Source organism: Geotrypetes seraphini, chromosome 3 (genome assembly GCF_902459505.1).
Source record: "Geotrypetes seraphini chromosome 3, aGeoSer1.1, whole genome shotgun sequence".
Lineage (NCBI taxonomy): Eukaryota > Metazoa > Chordata > Amphibia > Gymnophiona > Dermophiidae > Geotrypetes > Geotrypetes seraphini.
This window is the reverse complement of record NC_047086.1, coordinates 7,170,487-7,194,260: the sequence shown is the minus strand read 5'-3', so window position 1 is coordinate 7,194,260 and position 23,774 is coordinate 7,170,487. Positions and strand designations below refer to the sequence as shown.

At 42.8% G+C, this 23,774-nt stretch overlaps 1 protein-coding gene across 1 annotated transcript in view; it reads right to left on the bottom strand.

The window, feature by feature from the left end:
• Nucleotides 1–23,774, bottom strand: part of AK9 (adenylate kinase 9) — a 1,007,389-nt gene that overhangs the window by 493,155 nt on the left and 490,460 nt on the right. The window contains exon 17 of the mRNA XM_033936269.1: nucleotides 20,042–20,156. Coding sequence (XP_033792160.1) covers nucleotides 20,042–20,156 — 115 coding nt within the window. The remainder of the gene's footprint in view (nucleotides 1–20,041; nucleotides 20,157–23,774) is intronic.

Below are 23,774 nucleotides of genomic sequence, written 5' to 3'. Positions count from 1 at the left end.
TGGTATGGAGGGGTCATGGTCAGTCTTTTTAAGTAGGGGGGTCGGTGCAATATGTCCCATTTCAAAGGAGAAAAGGCCCGATGTTAGGGCAGAGTTTATAAGTTTGGTGAGGGAAGTGATGGCCTGTGTAGAGATATTCTCAAATAGGTAGGAGGGGAAAGGATCCAAGGTACACTTGCAAGTTTTTAGTTTGAGGCAGAGTTTGGAGACTTGCGATTCGGAAACAAGCTCAAAGACGGTCCAGGATCTGTCTGCTGGAATGGGATTGGAGATAGGTAGGGTAGGGTTGAGGTCAGTAGAGGTCAGGGAGTTGTAGGAGATTGTAGGAGGGAAGGAGCATCTTAGGGTGGTAACCTTTTCATTGAAGAATTCCTCTTCGAAATATGGTGTGTGTGCGTGCTTTGGAACAGTCTAAGTGTGAGGGGTTAACACACAGATTCTTTTTTCAACTTCCGGAGACTGAATTTTAATGGTACAGTTTCCTGCTGCAAGTCAAGAGTGAACTTCTCTTTGTTAGGCTGCCTGTGACCTGGAACTATGTTATTAGTAACGTATGCTTCTTTTATGGATTTTTTGTTTGTTTTTTGTCAACAATTTTGTGAGGGTGGATTTTTGTTAATGGTTTCTTCCTCTATCTGATATTGTTCTTCCGGGTCAAAGTTTCAACATGGAAGAAACCGACCTACCGCAACTATCGCGGCATGAGAGATGCCTCATCTCCCCTACCGCGATGCCATCACTCTTCTACCCGAACTGCTGCAACCCGTGGCAGGAGAGATGCCCTTGACGAACCCCCCTTCCCCCAATGTCCGCCCCCCCCAGAACGCCCGATCGGCCCCCCCAGCCGACCTGCGACCTCCGGCCGACCCCACGACTCCCCACCCCTACCCCCTTCCCCGTACCTCTTTAACGTTGGCCGGACAGACAGATGCCAAACCTGTCCGTCCGGCAGGCAGCCCACAGCAGAATGGGGCCGGATTGGCCCAGCCATCCCAAAGCCCCGCCCACAGGTGGGGCCTAAGGCGCCTGGGCCATGTGCCTAAGGCCCCGCCCACAGGAGGGGCCTAAGGCTCCCGGGCCTATTCTGATTGGCACTCTAAAGCCATGTTCCCTGATCCGTCGTGATGTGGCCATGAGTGCGCATGCGCGCTTATACGTCACAGTCTCCTTTTTTTCCAGCCCGGCTCGCTGAGAGGGAGAGCGGCGCTGGCACCGGGGAGGGGTGGGGGACGCCAGTTCAGCTCGGCCGCTCCATCTCTGCCATCTCAGCAGCCCCCGAAGCTCCTCAGCAGCCTGTCCCGCACCCTCGAGAAGGGCTCCCGATGGCGGCACTGCTGCTGGTGGCGCTGCTCCCGCTGCTGTGCGCGAGCGACGCGCCAGAGCTGGACCCCGCCTGTCGGCAGTGGATCGACCACATGGCGAATGGCAGATAGAAGTGAGGATGGATTGATGGGAGATGCTGGACTGTTGGGGGGATAGACAGAGGGGAGATTCTGCTCTGGTAGGGGGTGGGGAAAGGAAGGGAGGCCTACTGCTGCACAAGGGGAGCAGGAAGACGTGCTGATGGATGGGGGGAAAGGAAGGGAGGCCTACTGCTGGACAGGGGAACAGGAAGAGGTGCTGATGGACAGGGGGGAAAAAGGAAGGGAGGCCTACTGCTGGACAGGGGGAGCAGGAAGAGGTGCTGATAGACGGGGGGAAAGGAAGGGAGGCCTACTGCTGGACAGGGGGAGCAGGAAGAGGTGCTGATAGACGGGGGAAAGGAAGGGAGGCCTACTGCTGGACAGGGGGAGCAGGAAGAGGTGCTGATGGATAGGGGGAAAAAAAGGAAAGGAAGCCTACTGCTGGACAGGGGGAGCAGGAAGAGGTGCTGATGGATGGGGAAAAAAGGAAGGGAGGCGTACTGCTGCACTGGGGAAGCAGGAAGAGGTGCTGATGGATAGGGGGGAAAAAAGGAAGGGAGGCCTACTGCTGGACAGGGGGAGCAGGAAGAGGTGCTGATGGACGGGGGGTGGGGGAAAGGAAGGGAGGCCTACTGCTGGACAGGGGGAGCAGGAACAGGTACTGATAGATATGGGGGGAAAAAGGAAGGGAGGCCTACTGCTGGACAGGGGGAGCAGGAAGAGGTGCTGATGGATGAGGGAAAAAGGAAGGGAGGCCTACAGCTGGACAGGGGAAGCAGGAAGAGGTGCTGATGGATAGGGGGGAAAAAAGGAAGGGAGGCCTACTGCTGAACAGGGGGAGCAGGAAGAGGTGCTGATGGACAGGGGGGAGGTAAAACAAGGGAGAAGGGCTGCTGCTGGATAAGGGGAGCAGTGAAGGGGAGGTAAAAGGAAAGGAGAATGGACAAGGGGAGCACGCAAGGGGTGGTGGTAGACAGCCAAAACAAAGAAAGACAGAAATACAGAAAGCGGCTACGGAGACAGAGAGAGAAAAAAAATAAAGACAGACACACACATATATTCTAGCACCCGTTAATGTAACAGGGTATACAGCTAATTTTAAATTAGTAGGTTCTGATCCAAAGGGAAGATGGGTGCATGTAGAAATGAGTTTGAGAAATAATGCCCTGGCTTTGTTCAATATGTATGCCCCTAATTCAAATCAAAAAGAGTTTTTTAAATCATTACAACAGTTATTGCTTCCACTGGATGCTTCTAAATTAGTTGTGGCTGGAGATTTTAATGCTGTTATGGATCCATTTTTGGATAAAAAGCCTTGTAGAAATATAAAATCATTAGGGTTGGATAATTTGGTACATTCATGTGATTTAAAAGATATTTGGCGTATTCTTCATTTTAATGATCAGGAATTTTCCCTTTGTTCACAGGTTCATAAGTGTTTTTCTAGAATTGATCATATTTTTATTTCATCTCAATTAGTTCAACAAGTGATTAAAGCTTCTGTAGACCCAATTATATTATCTGATCATGCAGGTATATGGATTGAACTTCAAATAGATCAGCAAGAGTATAGTAGGCCTATTTGGAGATTTGATAATGCATTGCTTGTGGATACAAAATTTTTGGATGAATTGCAAATAAAAATTACTGAATTTTTTCAGTATAATTTATCAGATGAAATTTCTATGGAAAATGTTTGGGATGCTTTTAAGGCTTTTATAAGAGGGAACATTATTTCATACTCTGCTTATATTAGAAAACAAATTAAGAATCAATATTCTAATTTGGATAAAGAAATTAAAATTTTAGAATCTAAATTGATTAATAAGTGGGAACATGGTACCTTACAAGATCTTTTAAAGGCAAAAGGTAAATATAATAAATTAGCTTCAAATTTGATAAGGAAAGATATTTTTCCTCAACAATTTGTACCATTGCTTAATCTTTGTAAACCGCATAGAACTTCACGGTATTGCGGTATATAAGCTGTTATTATTATTATTATTATTATTATTATTATGGAGGTTCAAATAAGGCGGGTAGGTTATTGGCAAATTACCTTAAAGCAAAAAAGAGAAGAAAAAAAATTATTGCAATAAAGATGAGAAAGGAGTTATGCATAACCAAATTGGTAATATTTTAAGTAAATTTTTAAAATTTTATAAAGATCTATACTCTTCTGATTCTTATGATGGTAGGGAAAAGGATGGCTTAGATTTTTTAAATTTAATTATTGGTCCAAAGGTTCCTGATCATATAAAAAGGAGTTTAGATGAGCCTATATCACTAAAAGAATTAGAAACACCGTTGAAGTCTCTTAGAGTTGGATCCGCTCCAGATGGTGATGGTTATACAGTAGAATTTTATAAATCATTTCAAAATTCCCTATTACCTCATTTGCTAAATTTATTTCAGTCCCAATTATCTAAGGGAGGTATTACAAGTACTATGGCTGAATTATTAACAATTTTCTTGCCAAAGCCAAACAGAGATCCCACTTTGGTTTCAGACTAAAGGCCTATTTCATTAATAAATGTTGATGGTAAACTTTTGGCTAAGATATTGGCTTTATGCTTGGCCAAGGCTCTCCCCTTTATTATTGATATGCATCAAACTGGATTCGTTGCAAAGAGACATTCTTCAAACAATACTAGATTGGCCTTTCATATGTTAAATTTATCTAAAGAGATCGTTGATCCTGTTTTTTCTTTTAATTCTTTATTCATTTTTCAATCAAACAAGTGCACAAAAATGTATCATACATTAAATCCAATATACAATCTAACACAGAAAATCTAATAGACCATTAATGATACACTCCTACCCACCCACCCTTCATCAAATATTCTGTATAAAATATAATATACTATTGTTCTGAACATAATTATAAAAATTTTTCCTCCCCAGATCCTCCCTCCCCCCTGAGTGTGCATATAATAAAATTAAAAAAGGAAGATAAAAAAAATGATGTCTATTCATTACAATATTTTTCCATTGGCCCCCAAATCTTTGCGAAGTTGTTATAATTCCCTTTTTGCAGCGCTATTGCTCTTTCCATCTTAAAAATATGACATAGCGAATTCTACCAGAATGTGAAATTAAGATTATTATAATTTTTCCAGTTATTGGTAATATGTTGAATGGCAACCCCTGTCATAATTAATAAAAGTTTGTTGTTATGTGTTGATATTTGACTCTTTTTCCTCATAGCCATTCCAAATAAAACAGTATCATAGGAAAGCGCAACATGGTTTTCCAATAAAGAATTTACTTGAGTCCAAATTGAATTCCAAAATAATTTAACACAGGGGCAATAATATAGTAGATGATCCAAAGTCCCTGGTTCCAGATTACAGTGCATCTATTAGATTTAGAGCTATCTAACTTTTGTAAACGAACAGGGGTCCAAAATGCTCTATGCAACAAAAAGAACCAAGTTTGCCTCATAGATGCTGACACTGTACATCTCATTCTCCAAGACCAAATTCGTGGCCATTGAGATGCAGAAATCTGATGCTTAATCTCAATGCTCCAAATGTCTCTAAGACCACATTTTGGTTTTTTATTCAAGTATCCAGATAATAATTTATACCACACTATGGCTTGTCCTAGGAAGTCTGCTTGGAAGCATAGGAACTCCAGACTATATTGATTTTTAAGATTCTTCCATTCAGGGAACCCCTCCTGAATAGCCTGCTTCAACTGCAACCACTTAAAACTTTGTGATTTATTAAGACCAAATCTATGTTGCAATTGTGAAAATTCAAGCAGTTTACCATCTGAAATAACATCATTCAGAGTTCGAATACCTGCAATAATCCAGTTCTTCCAAATGACTTGATATCCGCCTATTTTAATCTTGGAGTTTATCCATAAGGATTGATTAGTTGATTTATTAATTGGAATAGATGTTAAATTACTAATATGTCTCAATGTTTTTACATGTATCCATTAAAATTTTGTTCTCCTTATATTTCCTAGGCATATTAATACTTTGCACATGAACTAAATTCAAAGGAAACAAGAGGCGCCATTCTAAATGCAACCAATCCGGGGCATTATCTATGAGTTCTGAGAGGATCCAATACATACCTTGACGTAAAATATAGGCTTGAAAAAATATTGGTATCATACTCATTTGAGAACAAACCACAGGCAAAAACATCATTTTAATAGTTTGGACTCTCCCCCACCAAGAAAGATGTAGATCCTGTTTTTTATATATCTTTAGATGCAGAAAAAGCTTTTGATCGAGTGGAATGGTCTTTCATGTATCAGGCATTGGAATGGTTCAGTATAGGTTTGGGATTTATACAAATGATTCAAACTATGTATAGCTCCCCTTCTGCAAGATTATATATTAATAATAATTTCTCTGATCGTTTTACTTTGCAGAGCAGGGTTAGACAGGGTTGTCCTCTGTCTCCTTTGCTTTTTGATATTGTATTAGAACCCTTGTTATTAGCTATTCAACAAGCAAAGGGGATACAGGGTATTCTCTTCTCTGATAGAGAATACAAAGTTTTGGCATATGCAGATGATATTCTGCTTTATTTGAGAAATCCAGAAACTACCATTCCATGCTTAATAGAATTGATTGATACTTTTGGAAAGTTTTCAGGTTATAAAATAAATTGGAGTAAGTCATAAATTCTTCCTCTTAATGTATATTGTAATAAAGGGTTATTTGATTCCTTGTCATTTACATGGAAAGAGGATGGATTAAAATATCTAGGTATTATGATAAAAAATAATCTGGAAAACACATTAAAAGAGAATGAAAAACTTTTATTAAAAAAAGTAACAGAAATGTGTGAGCAATGGAATCCTTTACATCTGTCTTGGTGGGGGAGAGTCCAAACTATTAAAATGATGATCTTGCCTGTAGTTTGTTATCAAATGAGTATGATTCTGATTTTTTTTCAGGGGTCCTTTTATAAAAAACTTAATGGTATTCTTATAAAATTTGTTTGGCTAGGTAAAAGACCTAGAATTGCTTTAGTATCTCTACAAAAGCCAATTGAGGAGGGTGGGGTAAAATTTCCAAATTTTTATAGGTATCATCAAGCCTATATTTTACACCAGGGTATGTATTGGATCCTCCCAGAACTCTTTGATAATGCTACGGATTGGTTATATTTGGAGTGGCATCTTCTGTTTCCTTTAAATCTAGTTCATGTTGTCAGTATTAAAATGCCTAGGAGATATAAACAGGACAGAATTTTGGTTGATACATGGAAAACATTGAGATACATTAGTAATTTAATACCTATTCCAATAAAAAAAATCAATGAATCAATCTTTATGGATAAACTCCAAGATTCAAGTCGTATGGAAGGACTGGATTATTGCTGGCATAAGAACTTTAAATGATGTTATTTCATAAGGTAAACTGCTGGATTTTTCACAATTGTAAAGTAGATTTGGTCTTAATAAATCACAAAGTTTTAAATGGTTGCAATTGAAGCAGGCTATTCAGGTGGGGTTCCCTGAATGGAAAACTCTTAATAGTCAATATAGTTTGGAGTTCCTATGCTTCCAGGCAGACTTCCTGGGACACCAAGCCACGCAGTGGTATAAATTATTATCTGGATTTCTTAATAAAAAACCAAAAACTGGTCTTAGAGACATTTGGAGCATTGAGATTAAGCATCAAATTTCTGCTTCTCAATGGACACGAATTTGGTCTTCGAGAATGAGATGTACAGTGTCAGCATCTATGAGACAAACTTGGTTCTTTTTGTTGCATAGAGCTTTTTGGACCCTAGTTCGTTTACAGAATTTGGATAGCTCTAGATCTAATAGATGTTGGCACTGTAATCTAGAAGCAGGGACTTTAGATCATCTACTTTTTCATTGTCCCTTCATTATGAATTTTTGGAATTCAATTTGGTCTCAAATAAATTGCATATTAGAAAACCATGTTGCTTTATCCTATGATACTGTTCTGTTTGGTATGTCTATGAGAAAAAAAGTCAACTATCAGCACATAACAACAAACTCTCCATGACAAACACAATATACCAAACACTAAAATCAATAGCAACCTGGATGAAAGATCACAAACTGAAATTGAACCCAGATAAAACTAAATTCATCCTCCTAGAAAACAACAAAATACCAACCATAACCAACATTGAAATCAACGCAATCAACTACCCCATACAAACCACCCTAAAACTGCTAGGAATAACTATCGACAGATGCTGCACCATGCAACCGCAAATCAATAAAACAATACAAAAGTCATTCTTAGTCATAAGAAACTTAAGACAAGTTAGGAAATTCTTCGAGAAAACACAATTCCAGCTCATAGTTCAGTCCTTAATACTAGGCCTACTTGACTACTGTAATATCCTCTACCTCCCATGCCCTACAACCATAACAAAACAACTACAAACTATCAAAACACAGCACTAAGATTCATCTACTCATTAAAGAAACAGGACCACATTACAGAAGCATATTTCCAATCGCATTGGCTTCCGATCCCAGCAAGAATACAATTTAAATTCTACTGTCTACTATTTAAGACTTTATACGGAGACAGTCCAAACTACCTGAATAACCGCCTCATCCACAACACCGCAACCAGACATAGGAAAACTCACAACCCATTCTCATACCCCCCAATTAAGGAGGTCAAACGGAAAAAAACTATATGATGGCCTCCTGGCCACTCAAGCAGCCAAACTAGACAACCAAATCGCCAATCTACTGACGGCATCCCTCGACTACAAGACTTTTAGAAAAGAAATAAAGACCATACTCTTCAAGAAAACTCTGAAAAAAGAAATAATACCGTAAGTTTCAAACTCCACCTCTCACTAAAGCCAACTACCCCAAACAATTAACCTTACCCATTTCTTACTCTTTGAAAATGACCAATTTTTTTTTTTTTTTTGTAAGTTCTTGTTGTAATATATCTTGGATAATTCTTTTGTAATCCGCCTTGAACTGCAAGGTAATGGCGGAATAGAAATCCCTAATGTAATGTAATAATGACGGGAGTCGCTATTCAGCATATTACTAATAACTGGAAGAATTATGCTAATCTTAATTATACACTTTGGTGGAATTCCTTGTGTCATATTTATAAGATGGAGAGAGTACTTGCTTTACAGAAAGGTAGTTATAATAATTTTATAAAGATTTGGGGGTCATTGGTTAAATATTGTAATGAATAGGCATTGTTTTCCTTTGATGGTATTTTATTTATATAAAGGGCGAGGGGGGTGGTGGGGATATGCTATGTTTACTGATAATAAAATGGTGGGTAGGGGGAGGGAAATTTATTTATTTATATATTTATGATTTTATTATAAGATGTACAAGTGTTATAAGATTGTTTTCATGTTGTATTTTTATGCACTTGTACGATTTAAAATGAATAAAGAATTAAAAAAAAAAATTATCTATTTTTCTTCTGCATAGAGCGTTTTGGACCCCAGTTAGACTACAAAAGTTAAATAGTTCAAAGTCTAATAGATGTTGGCACTGTAATCTTGAAGTAGGGACTTTAGATCATCTTTTGTTTTATTGTCCCTTTATCTTAGCCTTTTGGAACTCAATTTGGAATCAATAAATTGTTTATTGGAAAAGCATGTGGCATTATCTTATGATACAGTATTATTTGGTATGTCTATGAGGTAAAAGAGCCAAATATCATCACATAACAATAAACTTTTATTGATAATAACAGGAGTCGCCATTCAGCATATCACAAGTAATTGGAAAAATTACAGTAGACTCAATTACAATTTCTGGTGGAACTCATTATGTCGCATATATAAAATGGAAAGAGCAATAGCTATACAACAAGGAAGCTATAAGAAATTTAATAAAATTTGGGAGCCATTAACTTCTTATTGTAATGAGTAAACACCATTTTCTATTGTAATATACATCGTCTAATGATTGGGGGGAGGGGGAGGTATATTTTACATTTTTCTTATTGGGGAAATAATAGAGGAATGATGGGAGGGGAGGGTGGTAATTTTATGTATTGTAAGATAAATCAGAAAGATTGTCAAGTGATGTGTTTAATTGTATTGTTTTATTGTTTGTGTATTTGATGTAAGATTGAAAACGAATAAAGAATTTGGAAAAAAAAAATTTATCTATTTATTCATTTTGAAAATAATATCAAGCATTACACTTAAGGAAATACGAGCAAGAAATTTTCAGTACACTTCCCCCTCCCTATTCGCGGTTTTGATGTTTGCGGTTTCGATTATCCATGTTTTTTTTCTCCTGACTGCCCCCCTGAGAATTGCTCGTTGGAATCGAAAAAAAAAAAATGTCCCCAGGACTTGGAGGGAGGTGATCAGAGGTAGCGGGGGGGTGGGGGGGGCGACTGGAGGCAGAGGGGGGCGATCAGAGGCAGCGTGGGGAGGCGATCAGAGGCGGCAGGGGAGGCGATCAGTGGCGGTGGGGGGCGATCGGAGGCGGAGGGGGGCGATCGGAGGGGAGGTGATCAGAGGCGGTGGGGGGCGATTGGAGGCGGAGGGGGTGATCGGAGGAGAGGGCGATCAGGGAGTTCCTGTTGTAGTCTCATGAAACCACGGGAACTCAATAGCATGTCTCTGCACAGGGCAGGAGTGTAGAAAGATCGCATCTGCCCCGCATCATTGCTAGACCACCAGGTAAGGTCCGGGGGTGGGTTAGAGCCGGTCAAAAGTTATTCGCAATTTTTCCCTCTTTGCGGGCTGGCTCTGCCCCTAACCCCTGCAAATAGGGAGGGAGAAGTGTACACTTTTTAAACTGTTCATACCGAGGGCTCCGTGGATGACATCACCCACATGTGAGAATATGCTGCCTGCTTATCCTAGTATAATAGCACCTATGTCTTATAAAATGTGTTCTGTTTCAAGCAAGCATTTCCACTGTTCTGATCTTTCCCTGGAAATTATCAGGCAGTTTAAACCCAGTACCTTATGCATATAGCATCACCAGAACAGACTCTCAGGGGTAGCTGTAACTCTACAATCCTGGAGAAACAGTGGTCTAATTTTAGCAACCAAAGCTCAACAATGGACAGCATGCATGCTATTGGTTTGAGCATCAGTCGCTAAAGTATCGGAATTTCCTGAGTCATGCCCACCAGAGCAGAAATTCCAATCCCAACCCTAAAAAAAGTCCCAGGTGGTCTGGTGGATTTCCTCAGCCAATTCTATCTCCCCTGCCGAGTCCCCCTCAAATGGTCCTGGTGATCCAGTGATGGACCCGACCCCCCTGCTGGCCCTGAGCCCTCAAACATACCCCTGATCTTCTCTCCTAACAATCTCCCCCAAGCCCCCCAAATATGGTCCTGATTCCCCCTCCTGCTGAGCCCCCACCAAAAAAATTCACCCCTGGTGGTCAAGTGGCTGGGCCTCCCCCAGGCTCAAGAAACCTCCCATCCCACCTCGACATAATGGGCCAGGGCCAGTCAACCCCCCAGTGCCTTGCTTTGAAGAGCAGGAGGAGCGATGTACACTCCCTCCTACCTCTGGGCCCGCTTCTTTAAAATGGAAGAGCCCTGCCCTGGTATGCACTGGGAGAGGCCTAAACACCAAAAAAGAAGAAAAACTCGGGGGCATTTTTGGGAGGCTCGGGAGTGGTGGGGAGAGGGTTCAATGTGTTGTGGCTTTGGGGTATTCAGGAGAGAGTCCAATGGATTCCCTGAGGCTTTTTGGGGGTCTGAGCTCTCGCCTTACTTTCCTGTCAGTGCCTGAGCCATCAATTGTTCTAAGAACAGGGAAATTACTTACTGTACACAAATATAACTCATTAAGAGTAACTATAAAAAAGGCATAAACTATTGATTAAATATGGTATTGATGCTGTTCTTTAAAAATAAACAGAAAGAGTTTCTTGGATGTAAAATACAAATGTTTCCTGATCTCTCAAGAGAGTTGCAAAAATGTTGCCGAGAATTTCTTCTTCTGACACCAGGGGTCATTTCATTGGGGGCTACATTCTATTTAAGAGATCATTGTAAGTGTATTGTTTGCCATCAATCAATTAAATATGTTTTCTTTGAACCCCAACAATTAACTGCCTTTCTGGCTTTGTCTTGACTGGATGGGGATAAATTAAGTGCTTCATAGGTTAATATGTTACTTCTACCTCAGTTCTATGGTCTATAGCAGTGTTCTTCAACCTTTTTATACCTACGGACCGGCGGAAATAAAATAATTATTTTGTAGACCGGCAAACTTCTAGGACTGAAATTTTAAAACCCCATTTCCGCCCTGTCTCCTCGAGCTCGGTCCCCACAAACCATCTGATCCCATCCGTACAAGCCTCAGTTATGTTTTTATATTGAATGTATTTTATTAAAGTATAAAAAGAAACAATATTCTGTACAATTGTCATTTTATAAATACAAATAATACAGAGCAAGGATCAACAAAATCCCTGTCTCCCCTCCCCTTCAGATATATCCCCTCTACTATCAAGAAAACTAAATAAGCCAAATTATTACAGAATGCTACACAGAAATATCATGCTAACAGAATACCGCAGTCATACATAACAGGAATAGTGTTAGGGGAGTGCAACTAGGGCAACAGCTGCCTGGTCACATAGAGCCCTAAGCCAGCTGGAAGCTAAAGAAGCACTGCCTGGGCTTTGCAGTCCCCAGTTATGTCTAACACCAACTCTAGCAGGATATATATTTCAAATCTGATATATTCTAATCACAAAATAGAAATAAAATTATTTTTTTCTACCGTTTGTTGTTTCTAGTTTCTGCTTTCATCTTCTTTTCACTCTCTTCCTTCCAGCGTCTGCCCTCTCTCTCTTCAATCCAGCATCTGCCACTTCCATCCACTGTCTGCCCTCTCCCCCTTCCATATGGTATCTGTCTTCTTCCTATGCCTCTCTCCCCTTTCCATCCAGCCTGCTCCCCCTCTCTCCTTTTTACATGATTCATTACAACTTCACTGCTCTCTTCATTTTTATCTCTCCTATACCAGATCTAGCATCTTTGTCCCTCTGCTTATTTCTCTGCTGACCCCTTCCCATCATCAATCTCTCTACTTTCTCATTCCTGTCTCTACCATTTTCATCCTCTAGTCTCCCTGCTAGCTGTTTCCTTCTCCCATCCCTCCTCCTCCTGTCCTGCAGTAACTCTCTTCCCTTTCCCGCCTCCCCTCCCAGCAGCATCTCTCCTTCTCCCTCCCTCCAGGTCCAGTAGCAGCTGTCCCTTTTTTTCCCTTGTCCAGCAGCTTCCCAGCTTCCAACAGTGGCTTTCTCCCCTCCCAGCAGCTCTCCACAATTGCCAGCGCAACGATTCACTAAGGCAGCCTTGGGTCCTTTGATTGGTCGCCCCGCCTTTGAGGAAAGAGGAAGTTGCATCATCAGAGGCGGCCGCAACTCAACAAAAGCCCCAATGCTGCTTTAGTGAATTGCTGCTCTGGCAAGTACCGAAAGCTGCTGGGAGGGGAGAAAGCCACTGTTGGAGGCTCTCCATGATCTCGCTGACCCTGTGCGGACTGGCAGGAAATTGCAGCTCATTAATCTCACCGGCCCTGCAAGGACCGGCAGGAAATTGTAGCTCGATCTCACCAGCCCTTTGCGAACTGGCAAGAATTTTCTGCAGACCGGCACCTGTCCACGAACTGGCTGTTGAAGAACACTGGTCTATAGCATATCTTAAATGTATAGATTTATATTTTCTTTTGTCTCACTTATGTGAAGTCTTGGATCCTAGTATGGAGGACTTGAACTGAGTTAGTTAAAAATTTATATTTCTTTTGTTTTTAGGACTGTTAAGGTGTAAAGCACAGTTACTTACCGTAACAGGTGTTATCCAGGGACAGCAGGCAGCTATTCTCACATATGGGTGACATCATCGACGGAGCCCTGATGCTGAAGCCTCGCAAGCAGACTTCCTTGTAGAAACTAGAAGTTTCGAGTCAGACGCACCGCGCATGCGCGAGTGCCTTCCCGCCCAGCACAGGGCGCGTCTCCTCAGTTCAGATAGCTAGCAGAGAAGTCAACCAGGGAAGGTGGGTGGGTTGTGAGAATAGCTGCCTGCTGTCCCTGGATAACACCTGTTACGGTAAGTAACTGTGCTTTATCCCAGGACAAGCAGGCAGCCTATTCTCACATATGGGTGACCTCCAAGCTAACCAGAATGGGATGGTGGGAGTGTTGGCAACTTAGGAGAATAAATTTTGTAATACTGTCTGGCCAAAATGATCATCCTGTCTGGAGAAAACATCCAGACAATAGTGAGAAGTGAAAGTATGAACCGAGGACCAAGTAGCAGGCTTGCAAATTTCCTCAATAGGTGTAGATCTGAGAAAAGCTACTGAAACTGCCATTGCTCTGACTTTATGGGCTGTGATTCTACTCTGTAGGGGTAATCCAGCCTGGGCATAACAGAAGGAGATACAAGCAGCCATCCAGTTGGAGATGGTACGCTTAGAGATAGAATGTCCCAACCTATTTGGATCGAAAGAGACAAAAAAGTTGAGGAACAGTTCTGTGTGGTTTGGTGCATTCCAAATAGAAGGCCAAAGCACGTTTACGGTCCAGAGTATTAAGAGCTGATTCTCCAGGATGAGAATGAAGCTTTGGAAAGAAGACTGGAAGAACAATGGATTGGTTGAGATGAAATTCCGAAACCACTTTAGGTAGGAATTTAGGATGAGTACGTAGAACCACCTTGTCATGATGGAACAAAGTGAAAGGTGGATCAGCAACTAAAGCTTGCAGCTCACTGACTCTTCGAGCAGAAGTGAGGGCAATGAGAAACACCACTTTCCAAGTGAGATACTTCAGATGAGCCATAGACATTGGTTCAAATGGAGGCTTCATCAATTGAGCAAGAACAACATTGAGGTCCCAAACCACTGGAGGCGGTTTGAGAGGAGGTTTGACACTGAAAAGTCCTTTCATGAATCTGGAAACCACTGGATGAGCAGAAAGGGGTTTTCCTTCAACAGGCTAATGGAAAGCAGCAATTGCACTAAGATGGACTCGGATCGATGTAGACTTGGGCCAGAGGTGGATAAGTGCAAAACGTAGTCTAAAACAGAAGACAAGGAGGAATGTTGAGGCTCCTTATCGTGAGAAAAACACCACGTAGAAAATCTAATCCATTTTTGGTGATAGCATTGTCTAGTGGTAGGTTTCCAAGAAGCCTTTAAAATGTCTCTTACAGATTGAGAAAACTGAAGAGGAGTTATGTTGAGAGGTACCATGCTGTCAGGTGTAGAGACTGCAGGTTGGGATGAAGCAGAGATCCCTGACTCTGTGTAAGCAGAGATGGAAAAACTGGTAGAAGATATGACTCCTTGCCCGCTGAGTTGAAGTAGAAGGGAGTGCCAAGGTTGTCTCGGCCACCGAGGAGCAATCAGAATCATGGTGGCATGGTCGTTCTTTAACTTGACAAGAGTCTTGAGAATGAGAGGGAATGGAAGGAATGCATACAGGAAGAGATTTGTTCATTCCAGAAGAAAAGCATCTGCCTTGAGGCAATGAGGAGAATAGATCCTGGAGCAGAACTGAGGCAGTTTGTGGTTGTGGGGAACTGCAAAGAGATCTATCAGAGGCATTCCCCACTGTGAAAAAATGTGATGAAGAGGCGAGTAATGGAGTGTCCATTTGTGAAGTTGTAGAAGACGACTCAAGTTCTCCACCAAGCATTTTTTGCCTCTTGTATGTAGACAGCTTTGGGTAAGGTGTTGTGGAGGATTGCCCAGTCCCAAACCTCCAGTTTCTTGACCAAGGGAGAAAGATCCCATCCCTCCCTGTTTGTTGACATAATACATGGCGACTTGGTTGTCCATCCGAATGAGGACTACCTGGTCGTGAAGAAGATGTTGAAAAGCTTTGAGAGCCTTGAAAATCGCTCTGAGTTCCAACAGATTGATGTGACACTGACGATCCATACTGGTCCAGTGGTCTTGAGTACGGAGACCATCGAGATGAGCGGCCCAAGCGTAGGTCGAGGAATCTGTTGTGAGGACCTTCTGATGAGGGGGCGTTTGAAACAGCAAGTCTCTGGAGAGATTGGAAGAGAGCATCCACTAATTTGGTCTTGGAGAATGAGATGTACAGTGTCAGCATCTATGAGACAAACTTGGTTCTTTTTATTACATAGAGCTTTTTGGACCCCTACACGATTACAAAAATTAGATAGTTCTAAGTCCAATAAATACTGGCACTGTAATCTCGAACCAGGGACGTTGGATCACTTACTGTATCATTGTCCCTACATTAAAAGTTTTTGGAATGCAATTTGGCCACAAATTAATAAATTGATGGAAAATCATATAGCAATATCATATGATACAGTGTTATTTGGAATGATGATGAGAAAAAAAAGTCAAATTTCAACAGAAAATAACAAGCTTTTATTAATCATGACAGGGGTTGCCATTCAGCATATAACCAACAATTGGAAGAATTATAATAACCTAAATTATACATTTTGGTGGAATACAATATGTCATATATTCAAAATGGAAAGAGCAATAGCAATACAAAGAGGGACATATACTAAATTTATAAAAATATGGGGGCCATTGACAAAATATTGCAATGAATAAATAGTAAGATTTCTTTTCTTCTTTTCTTCTTTTCAATATCTTCTTGGTGACACACATGAAGGGGAGGGTAGTGAACATAATTTTTATATAATATGATATAACATGATATACAGTATGTAATGTATGATTGAAAAGTACTAGAAGGGTGAGGGGAGGGAGAGGGGATAAAAATATATTTAAAATATGATGTATTAGATATAAAAGTGATATTGTGTATTCATCAATTGTATTTTAATAATTTGTACACTTTATGTAAAATTTGAAAACGAATAAAAATTATAAATGGAAGAGAGCATCCACCAGCGGAGAGACTGTCTCAATGAAGGGGTGACTGCAATGTGTAGAGAAAGTGGGTCGCAAACCTGCGTCCACTGAGATGCCAGGATCCACTAAGGAATTCTGAGGTGAAGTCTGGCAAAAGAAGTCACGTGTACTTTGGAGGCCATGTGACCCAGGAGTACCATCATGTGTCTCGTTGATATGGATGAGCAGGAAGACACTGTATGACAGAGTTGTAGGAGGACTTCCAGATGTTGTTGCGGAAGGAATGCTCTGTATCCAGAACAGCTCCGATGAATTGTAGATTCTGAGAGGGTTGAAGTTGGGATTTGGGAAAGTTGATTTCGAATCCCAAACTCTGTAGGAACCATGTAGTCCGTTGGGTCGCTACAATAAGCCCTTGAGATGTTGAATCTTTGATGAGCCAGTCGGCCAGGTAGGGAAATACTTGAAGATCATGGTTTCTGAGAGCTGCGGCTACCACTACGTGGCACTTGGTGAACACTCTGGGAGATGAAGCCAGAACAAAGGGCAGCACTCTGTATTGATAATGCAGATTCCTCACCCGAAATCTGAGATATTGGAGGGAGGCCAGATGAATGGGAATATGAGTATAAGCCTCCTTGAGATCCAGAGAGCATAACCAGTCATTCTGATCTAAAAGGGGATAAAGGGATGCCAGGGATAACATGCAAAATTTTTCTTTGACTAAAAATTTGTTGAGAGCCCTGAGATCCAGAATGGGTCGCAGTTCGCCCATCTTCTTCGGAACAAGGAAGTAACGGGAGTAAAAACCCCTGTTCTGCTGTTCCAAATGAACTGATTCAATGGCATGGAGACGAAGCAGAGCTTGAGTTTCCTGAAGAAGAAGGGAGGTCTGGGATGGACTGGAAGGATACTCTCTTGGAGGAAGTTCTGGTGGAACCTGAGAGAAATGAAGAGAGTATCCGTCCCTGATGATGGACAGCAATCAGAGGTCGGATGTGATTGTCTCCCTTCGGTGGTAATAATGATGGAGACGACCTCCAATAGGGGAAAGATAGGACAGAGACAGAGCGGTGGAGATTATGCTCTATTTTAAACAGTCAAAAAGGCTGTGTAGCCTTAGGTGCAGCAGAAGGTTGAGGTTTCTGTTGCTTCTGATTCTGCTGTTTCTTAAGAGGAGGGCGAGTGTAAGGAGACACTCTTTGAGCAAAACGCCTCTGATAAATAGGAGGAGGGCGTGCAGGCTTGGCAGGAGCTGGCTTTGGCTTAGGTCTGACAAAGGAAAGAAGCAAAGGATTTTTCATGCTCAGACAATTTCTTGGTGGCTGTCTCAATAGATTCATCGAAGAGGTCATTGCCTGCACAAGAAATATTAGCCAAGCGGTCCTGAAGATTAGGATCCATGTCAATAGTACGAAGCCAAGCAAGGCGATGCATTGCTACAGAACAAGCATCCGCCCTGGCAGACAACTCAAATGCATCGTAAGAAGACTGAAGTATTTGTAATCTGAGTTGTGATAGAGAAGCTATAACTTCTTGAAATTCAAAGTGCTTTAAGTATCTAAATAACTGATAAATTTAGGCAAAAGAGCAATGAGGAATTCAAAATAAGTTTTAAAATGAAAATTGTAATTAAGGACTTTAGAGGACATCATGGCATTTTGATAGATGCGACGTCCAAATTTGTCCATAGTTTTCCCTTTCCTTCCAAGATGAACGGTAGCATAAACCTTGGAAGGATGGGACCTCTTCAAGGATGACTCCACAAGTAGGGATTGGTGAGATAACTGTGAATTCTCAAATCCTTTGCAATGGAGAGTTTTATATCTAGAATCCAATTTGCCTGGAACAGCTGGAATTGCATAAGGAGTCTCCAGGCATCTGGTAAAAGTCTGAGACAAAAGCTTGTGAAGAGGAAGCTTAAGTGACTCTGCCGGAGGTTGAGGAAGATGCATGACTTCGAGATACTCCTTTGAGTATTTGGAACTAGCATCCAATTGAAGGTCCAAGTCGATGGCCATCTGACGAAGAAAAGAGGAGAAAGATAGCTGATCCGCCAATGCCTTGCCTCGAGAAGGACTCAAGGTCGTCAAGGCAGCCTGGGTCAAAGATGAAGCTTCGGCCAGAAAAACGGCATCAAAAGAATAGGGAGACTTGGACGAAGCAATTGAAGCCGCTGAGTCCTCGAGGTTTGGAATTGGAGACCTCGATCGAGGAGTCGGTAGTCTAGTAGAACTGGAAGGTGTAGATCGAGGCTTAGTTGAAGAAGGACGCTCTTTGGAAGAAGAGCTATGCCTGGAAGTATGCCTCGATGAAGGCCTCGGACGTCAGTGAGAACAGTGCTTGGAAGTAGATCTCGAAGTTCGAGGAGACTTCGCCCCAGAGATGGAAGCAGTCGATGGCACCAAGGAATGGATGGGGCTGGAAGTTGTAGATCGAAGCTCCAGAGGCTTGATGAAGGAACCTCGAAGCACCCCCAAAGACTCTGCTCCTTGTATGGAGTGTGAGGATTCCTGTCGAGGCACTTGCAAAGAATCTGCTCCTTGCTTTATGTGCATAGATGCCAGACCAGACACTCTCAGAGACTCTGCTCCCTGCATACAGTGTGTAGTCTCAGTCTGATGCATAGGAAGAGGCTTGACCTCGCGGGAGTTTGCAAAATGCCGAGACTGGATTAGAGTAACAAGCTTCGGTGCGATATTAGTGAGGAACTGAATGAATTGCTTCTCTAATATGGTCTGGAAAGAAGCTGGCAAGGATGGATCCGCGTCTGAAACTGGACCACCTGCTTTGGCTGGAGGTTCCACAGAGGCAGTGGAAATGTGCTTCGACTTGGAAGTCTTAGGCACCTTAAGCACCACCGCTGGAACTTTCTGCTGAGCTATCTGACCTGAGGATACAGGGGAAGATACCGCAGACGTCGTCGAGGAAAGAGCCTCTGCAAACGAAGGTCTGATGAGGCTGATGCAGCTGATGAAGCAGTGGAGGCTGATGAAGCTGATGAAGCAGTGGAGGTAGGAGGACCCTTGTTTGAAGGTGAGACCGAGGTCGGCTTCAAAGTCGAGGAAGTGGTCGAATCCATCCCGAAGAGCTTCTCCACTGAAAGCAGATGACGTTTAAGGGCTCGAGGTTGAAGAATAGCACAGCGCTCGCATGACTTCGGGTGATGGTCTGGCCCAAGGTACTTGAGGCACTTACTGTGTGGGTCCGTAAGAGAAATCGCACGCTGACACTGGCTACACTTCTTGAAGCCTGTTGTTGGCTGGGACATAGGATGAAAAACAGCCATTGCAAGGTTGTTGCCCCTGGGCTGCGGCCGAATGGCCTGCCCCGGCAGCCAAACGGAATAAATTTTTTTTTTTTAAAAACAAGAAAAGAAATAAACTAAATACAGCGATTCGTGAAGGAAAATAACACAAACCGTGGTGAGAGAAGGCACGAAGTAAGTAAGTTGAATGCAGAGTCAAAGAGGGACTTCTCGGCTCCGCGGAAAACTGAGAACTGAGGAGACGCGCCCTGTGCTGGGCGGGAAGGCACTTACACATGTGTGGTGCGGCTGACTCGAAACTTCTAGTTTCTACAAGCAAGTATGCTTGCAAGGCTTCCGGATCCGGGCTCCGTTGATGATGTCACCCATATGTGAGAATAGGCTGCCCGCTTGTCCTGGGATAATATGTTTTATACTTTAACGAATGTAATATCTTGTCTAACTAGCTTTCTATACAAGTGTATACTTGGTATTTAATTTAAAATTAATAAATAAATAATAATAATTTTAAAAAGGCATAAGCTAAACTCTTTAGAAAAATGAAGAAATATATTTCTTACAATGCTTCTTGCTCTTGCTTTATCTTCAGTGCTCTTTCTTCCATCAGTTGTTTTATGATTTCACCCTCAATTCTATCCTTATTTTCCAGATAAAACCTGTTGAGCAGATACTTTCCTGTAATATAATGAAATAATGTAATAGACTTTCATAAAAGATTCTTAGCAAAAATTTTTATAGACAAAAGCAGGACATAACAACCTTGTGAATTATATTGGTGGGACAAATAGCACAGTTACTTACCGTAACAGGTGTTATCCAGGGACAGCAGGCAGATATTCTCACTCATGGGTGACATCACCGATGGAGCCCCGGTACGGACACTTGAAAAGTGAATTGCAACTTTAAGCTTAGAAAGTTTGCGATTAGCCCACACTGCGCATGCACGAGTGCCTTCCCGCCCGACGTAGGCACATGGTCCCTCAGTTAAGATAAGCCAGCAAAGAAGCCAACCCGGAGAGGTAGGTGGGTTGTGAGAATATCTGCCTACTGTCCCTGGATAACACCTGTTATGGTAAGTGTGCTTAATCCCAGGACAAGCAGGCAGCATATTCTTACTAATGGGTGACCTCCAAGCTAACTAGAAAGGAATGGAGGGAGAGTTGGCTTTTAAGAAAACAAATTTTGCACAACTGACTGGACGAAGTGACCATCCCATCTGGAAAAAATTTCCAGACAGTAATGTGAAGTGAAGATATGAACTGAGGACCACGTGGCAGCTTTGCAGATTTCCTCAATAGGGGTAGATCTAAGGAAAGCTACAGAAGCTGCCATAGCACGGACTTTGTGAGAAGTGACACGACTCTCCAGAGGCAGTCCAGTCTGAGTACAGCAGAATGAGATATATGTATAGATATGAGATATTGTCAGTTTGGTGATAGGATGACCCAACTTGTTAGGATCAAATGAGATGAAGAGTTGGGGAGATGTTCTATAAGACTGTCCGATCGATGTAGAAAGCCAAAGCACATTTACAATCTAAAGTGTGCAGCGCCGTTTCTCTTGGATGAGAATGAAGCTTAGGGAAATAAAAGAGAAATTACCGTATGTCCACGCATATAACGCGCGCGTTATACACGATTTTTACAAACCGTGCATAACCTTGCGCGTTATATGCATGAGCGCATTGTACAATTTATTTTTTTCATTCCGATCCGGCATCCTCCCCCCCTTCCCCGCGATCCTACATCCCCCCCAGCACCGCAAAACATCTCTTACCCGATTGGGCACCGGCACCAGCACCAATGCACAGGACGTGCCAGTGCCAGTGCCCGAAGATCCTCCCTCGTTGTTGCTGGGCTGGGCTGTGCTGGGCGGTACGAGGGAGATCCTCCTTCTTCCTCGTGCCGGGCTGGACTGGGCTTTGAGCATTTGCGCATGCTCAAAGCCTTCTGGTCTCGCTCTCTCCGAGAGCAGGCCAGAAGAGTAAGCAGGAGTGGGAGGAGGTTATAGCAGCATGCGCGGTATACGCGTGTGCGTGCTATATAAAAATTATTTTACTGAAATGCTTTGGACCCGCGCGCTATACGTGTATGCGTGTTATACACGTATGCGCGTTATATGGGTGAAAATACGGTAGGTTCTTACTTGCTAATTTTCTTTCTGTTAGCTTGTAGACTGGTATAGTCCTTACGAATGGGTTAAATGCCTCACTGCTACCAGCAGGTGGAGACTGAGCACAAACTTGTATATCAGGCTAGAATCTGCCCAGCAACTCAGTCTGCCGAATAGCCAAGCAGAACCTAGGAAAGACTTCAACTGACAACAGTATAACACACTCCAAACAGAAGTGGAAAAAACAATAAATATGGTATAGAAAACATCCCCACAGCTTACCAGTTAAGCCAGCTGAGCCATAGCCGCTGTTCTTAATTCTCCCTGGCCCTAGAAAAACACTAGAACCCTCAGAAAAAACAAAATCTGCATGCAAGCAAAACAAGAACCCACAATCACCAAACAAAGACAAATAGGGTGGGGGACTATACCAGTCTACAAGCTAACAGAAAGAAAATTAGCAGGTAAGAACCTAATTTCTCCTTCTGTATCGCTTGGTAAACTGGTATAGTCCTTATGAATGGGACGTACCAAAGCAGTACCCATTAAGGGTGGGACCCCCGAAGGGCCGACACCAGAACACGTTCACCGAATACCGCGTCCCGACACGCTTGAACTTCCACATGGTAGTGTCTTACAAAGGAATGCAGAGAAGACCAAACTGCAGCCTAACAAATATCCACTGGAGGCACCAGAGAAGATTCAGCCCAAGAAGCAGCCTGACCTCTAGTGGAATGACCAGTATACACCTAAAGGAATGAACCTGAAGAAATTCTGTACAGGCTTCTTCAGAAGAAAAGCGGAAGCAATAGTCTCTTTAATCCAGCATGCAATAGTAGCCTTAGAAGCGTCATCCTCCTTACAAGGACCCGCAAGAAGGACAAAGAGATGATCTGATTTCCTGATCTCCTGGGTCCTCTGCACATAAGAGCGAAGAACCCGACCAACATCTAACTTGCGCAACTGCTTCTACTCAGAAGATCCCTCCCGACTACTAACACCGACATGAAAAGGAGAAACTACCTTTGGTAGAAAGGAAGGAACAGGTCTCAAGACAACCCGCACCCTAGAAAACTCCAAAAAGTGAGTCCTACAAGAGAAAGCCTGCAGCTCAGAAACACGTCTAGCTGAAGTAATAGCCACCAAGAAGACCGCTTTAAGAGTAAGGTCCTTCAAAGAGCAGTCGCCCAACGGTTCAAAAGGAGGGCGCACTAGAACTGACAGAACCAGATTCAGATCCCAAGATGGAACAGAGGGTCGTACGGGAGGCTTGAGCAACTTGGCCACCCGCAAGAAGCAAGTCACATCAGGAATTGCAGTCAAATGCTGACCTTTCAATAACCCCTAAAAGGCTAACAAGGCCACAAGCTAAACCTGGAAAGAAGACCAAGACAGTCCCCTATCCAGGCCATCCTGCAAGAACTCTAAGATGTTAGGCAGGGAAGTGCAAAAAGAGACCATTCCACGCGCATCACAACACTCCTCAAATAGACGCCAAACCCTCACATAAGCCCAAGAGGTGGAAAGCCTCTGGGACCCCAAGAGAGTTGAGATCACTTTATCTGAATACCCCTTCTTACCTAGGCAACCCCTTTCAAGAGCCAAGCCATAAGACAAAAGGGACCTGGATCAAACATTGGAATGGGACCCTGAGTTAAAAGGTCATCCAAGAGAGGCAGAGGAAGAGGATCCGCCACCAGATGCCTCACCAGATCCGTGTACCACGGTCATCCTCAAAATACAAAAGTGAGGAAACCTGAAGAATTAGCTCATGAAGCTGTTCCTGCCGAAAAATGTGCACCACAGATGCATCTTCGCCAGCAGGGGGTGTACTTGAACCCCTCGCCGGTGGAATCCAACCCCTCAAGAGGATCCTGGAAATCTCCTCAAGGGTCCAGGTCCTCATCAATTACATCTTGCTCCTCTAGGCAAAAATCCTTATCCCAAGAGACCCTCAGGCATTTGGTTGAGAGAGTAGAGGGGGGCAAAACTGCCTATGTGTGGGGCCGCACCGGGGAAGATGTCGAGACCCCCGGAGTGGATATGGAACCTCCAGCCACCAGCACATAAGCTTTACAAAGTGATAACAAATTCAGAGGGAAAAACCCAGGCGGCCCCAAGGGTCTCCCTGCCCCAGTAGGGGACCCTGCCATACCTTGCCCCTGTATTTCCAGAACAGGG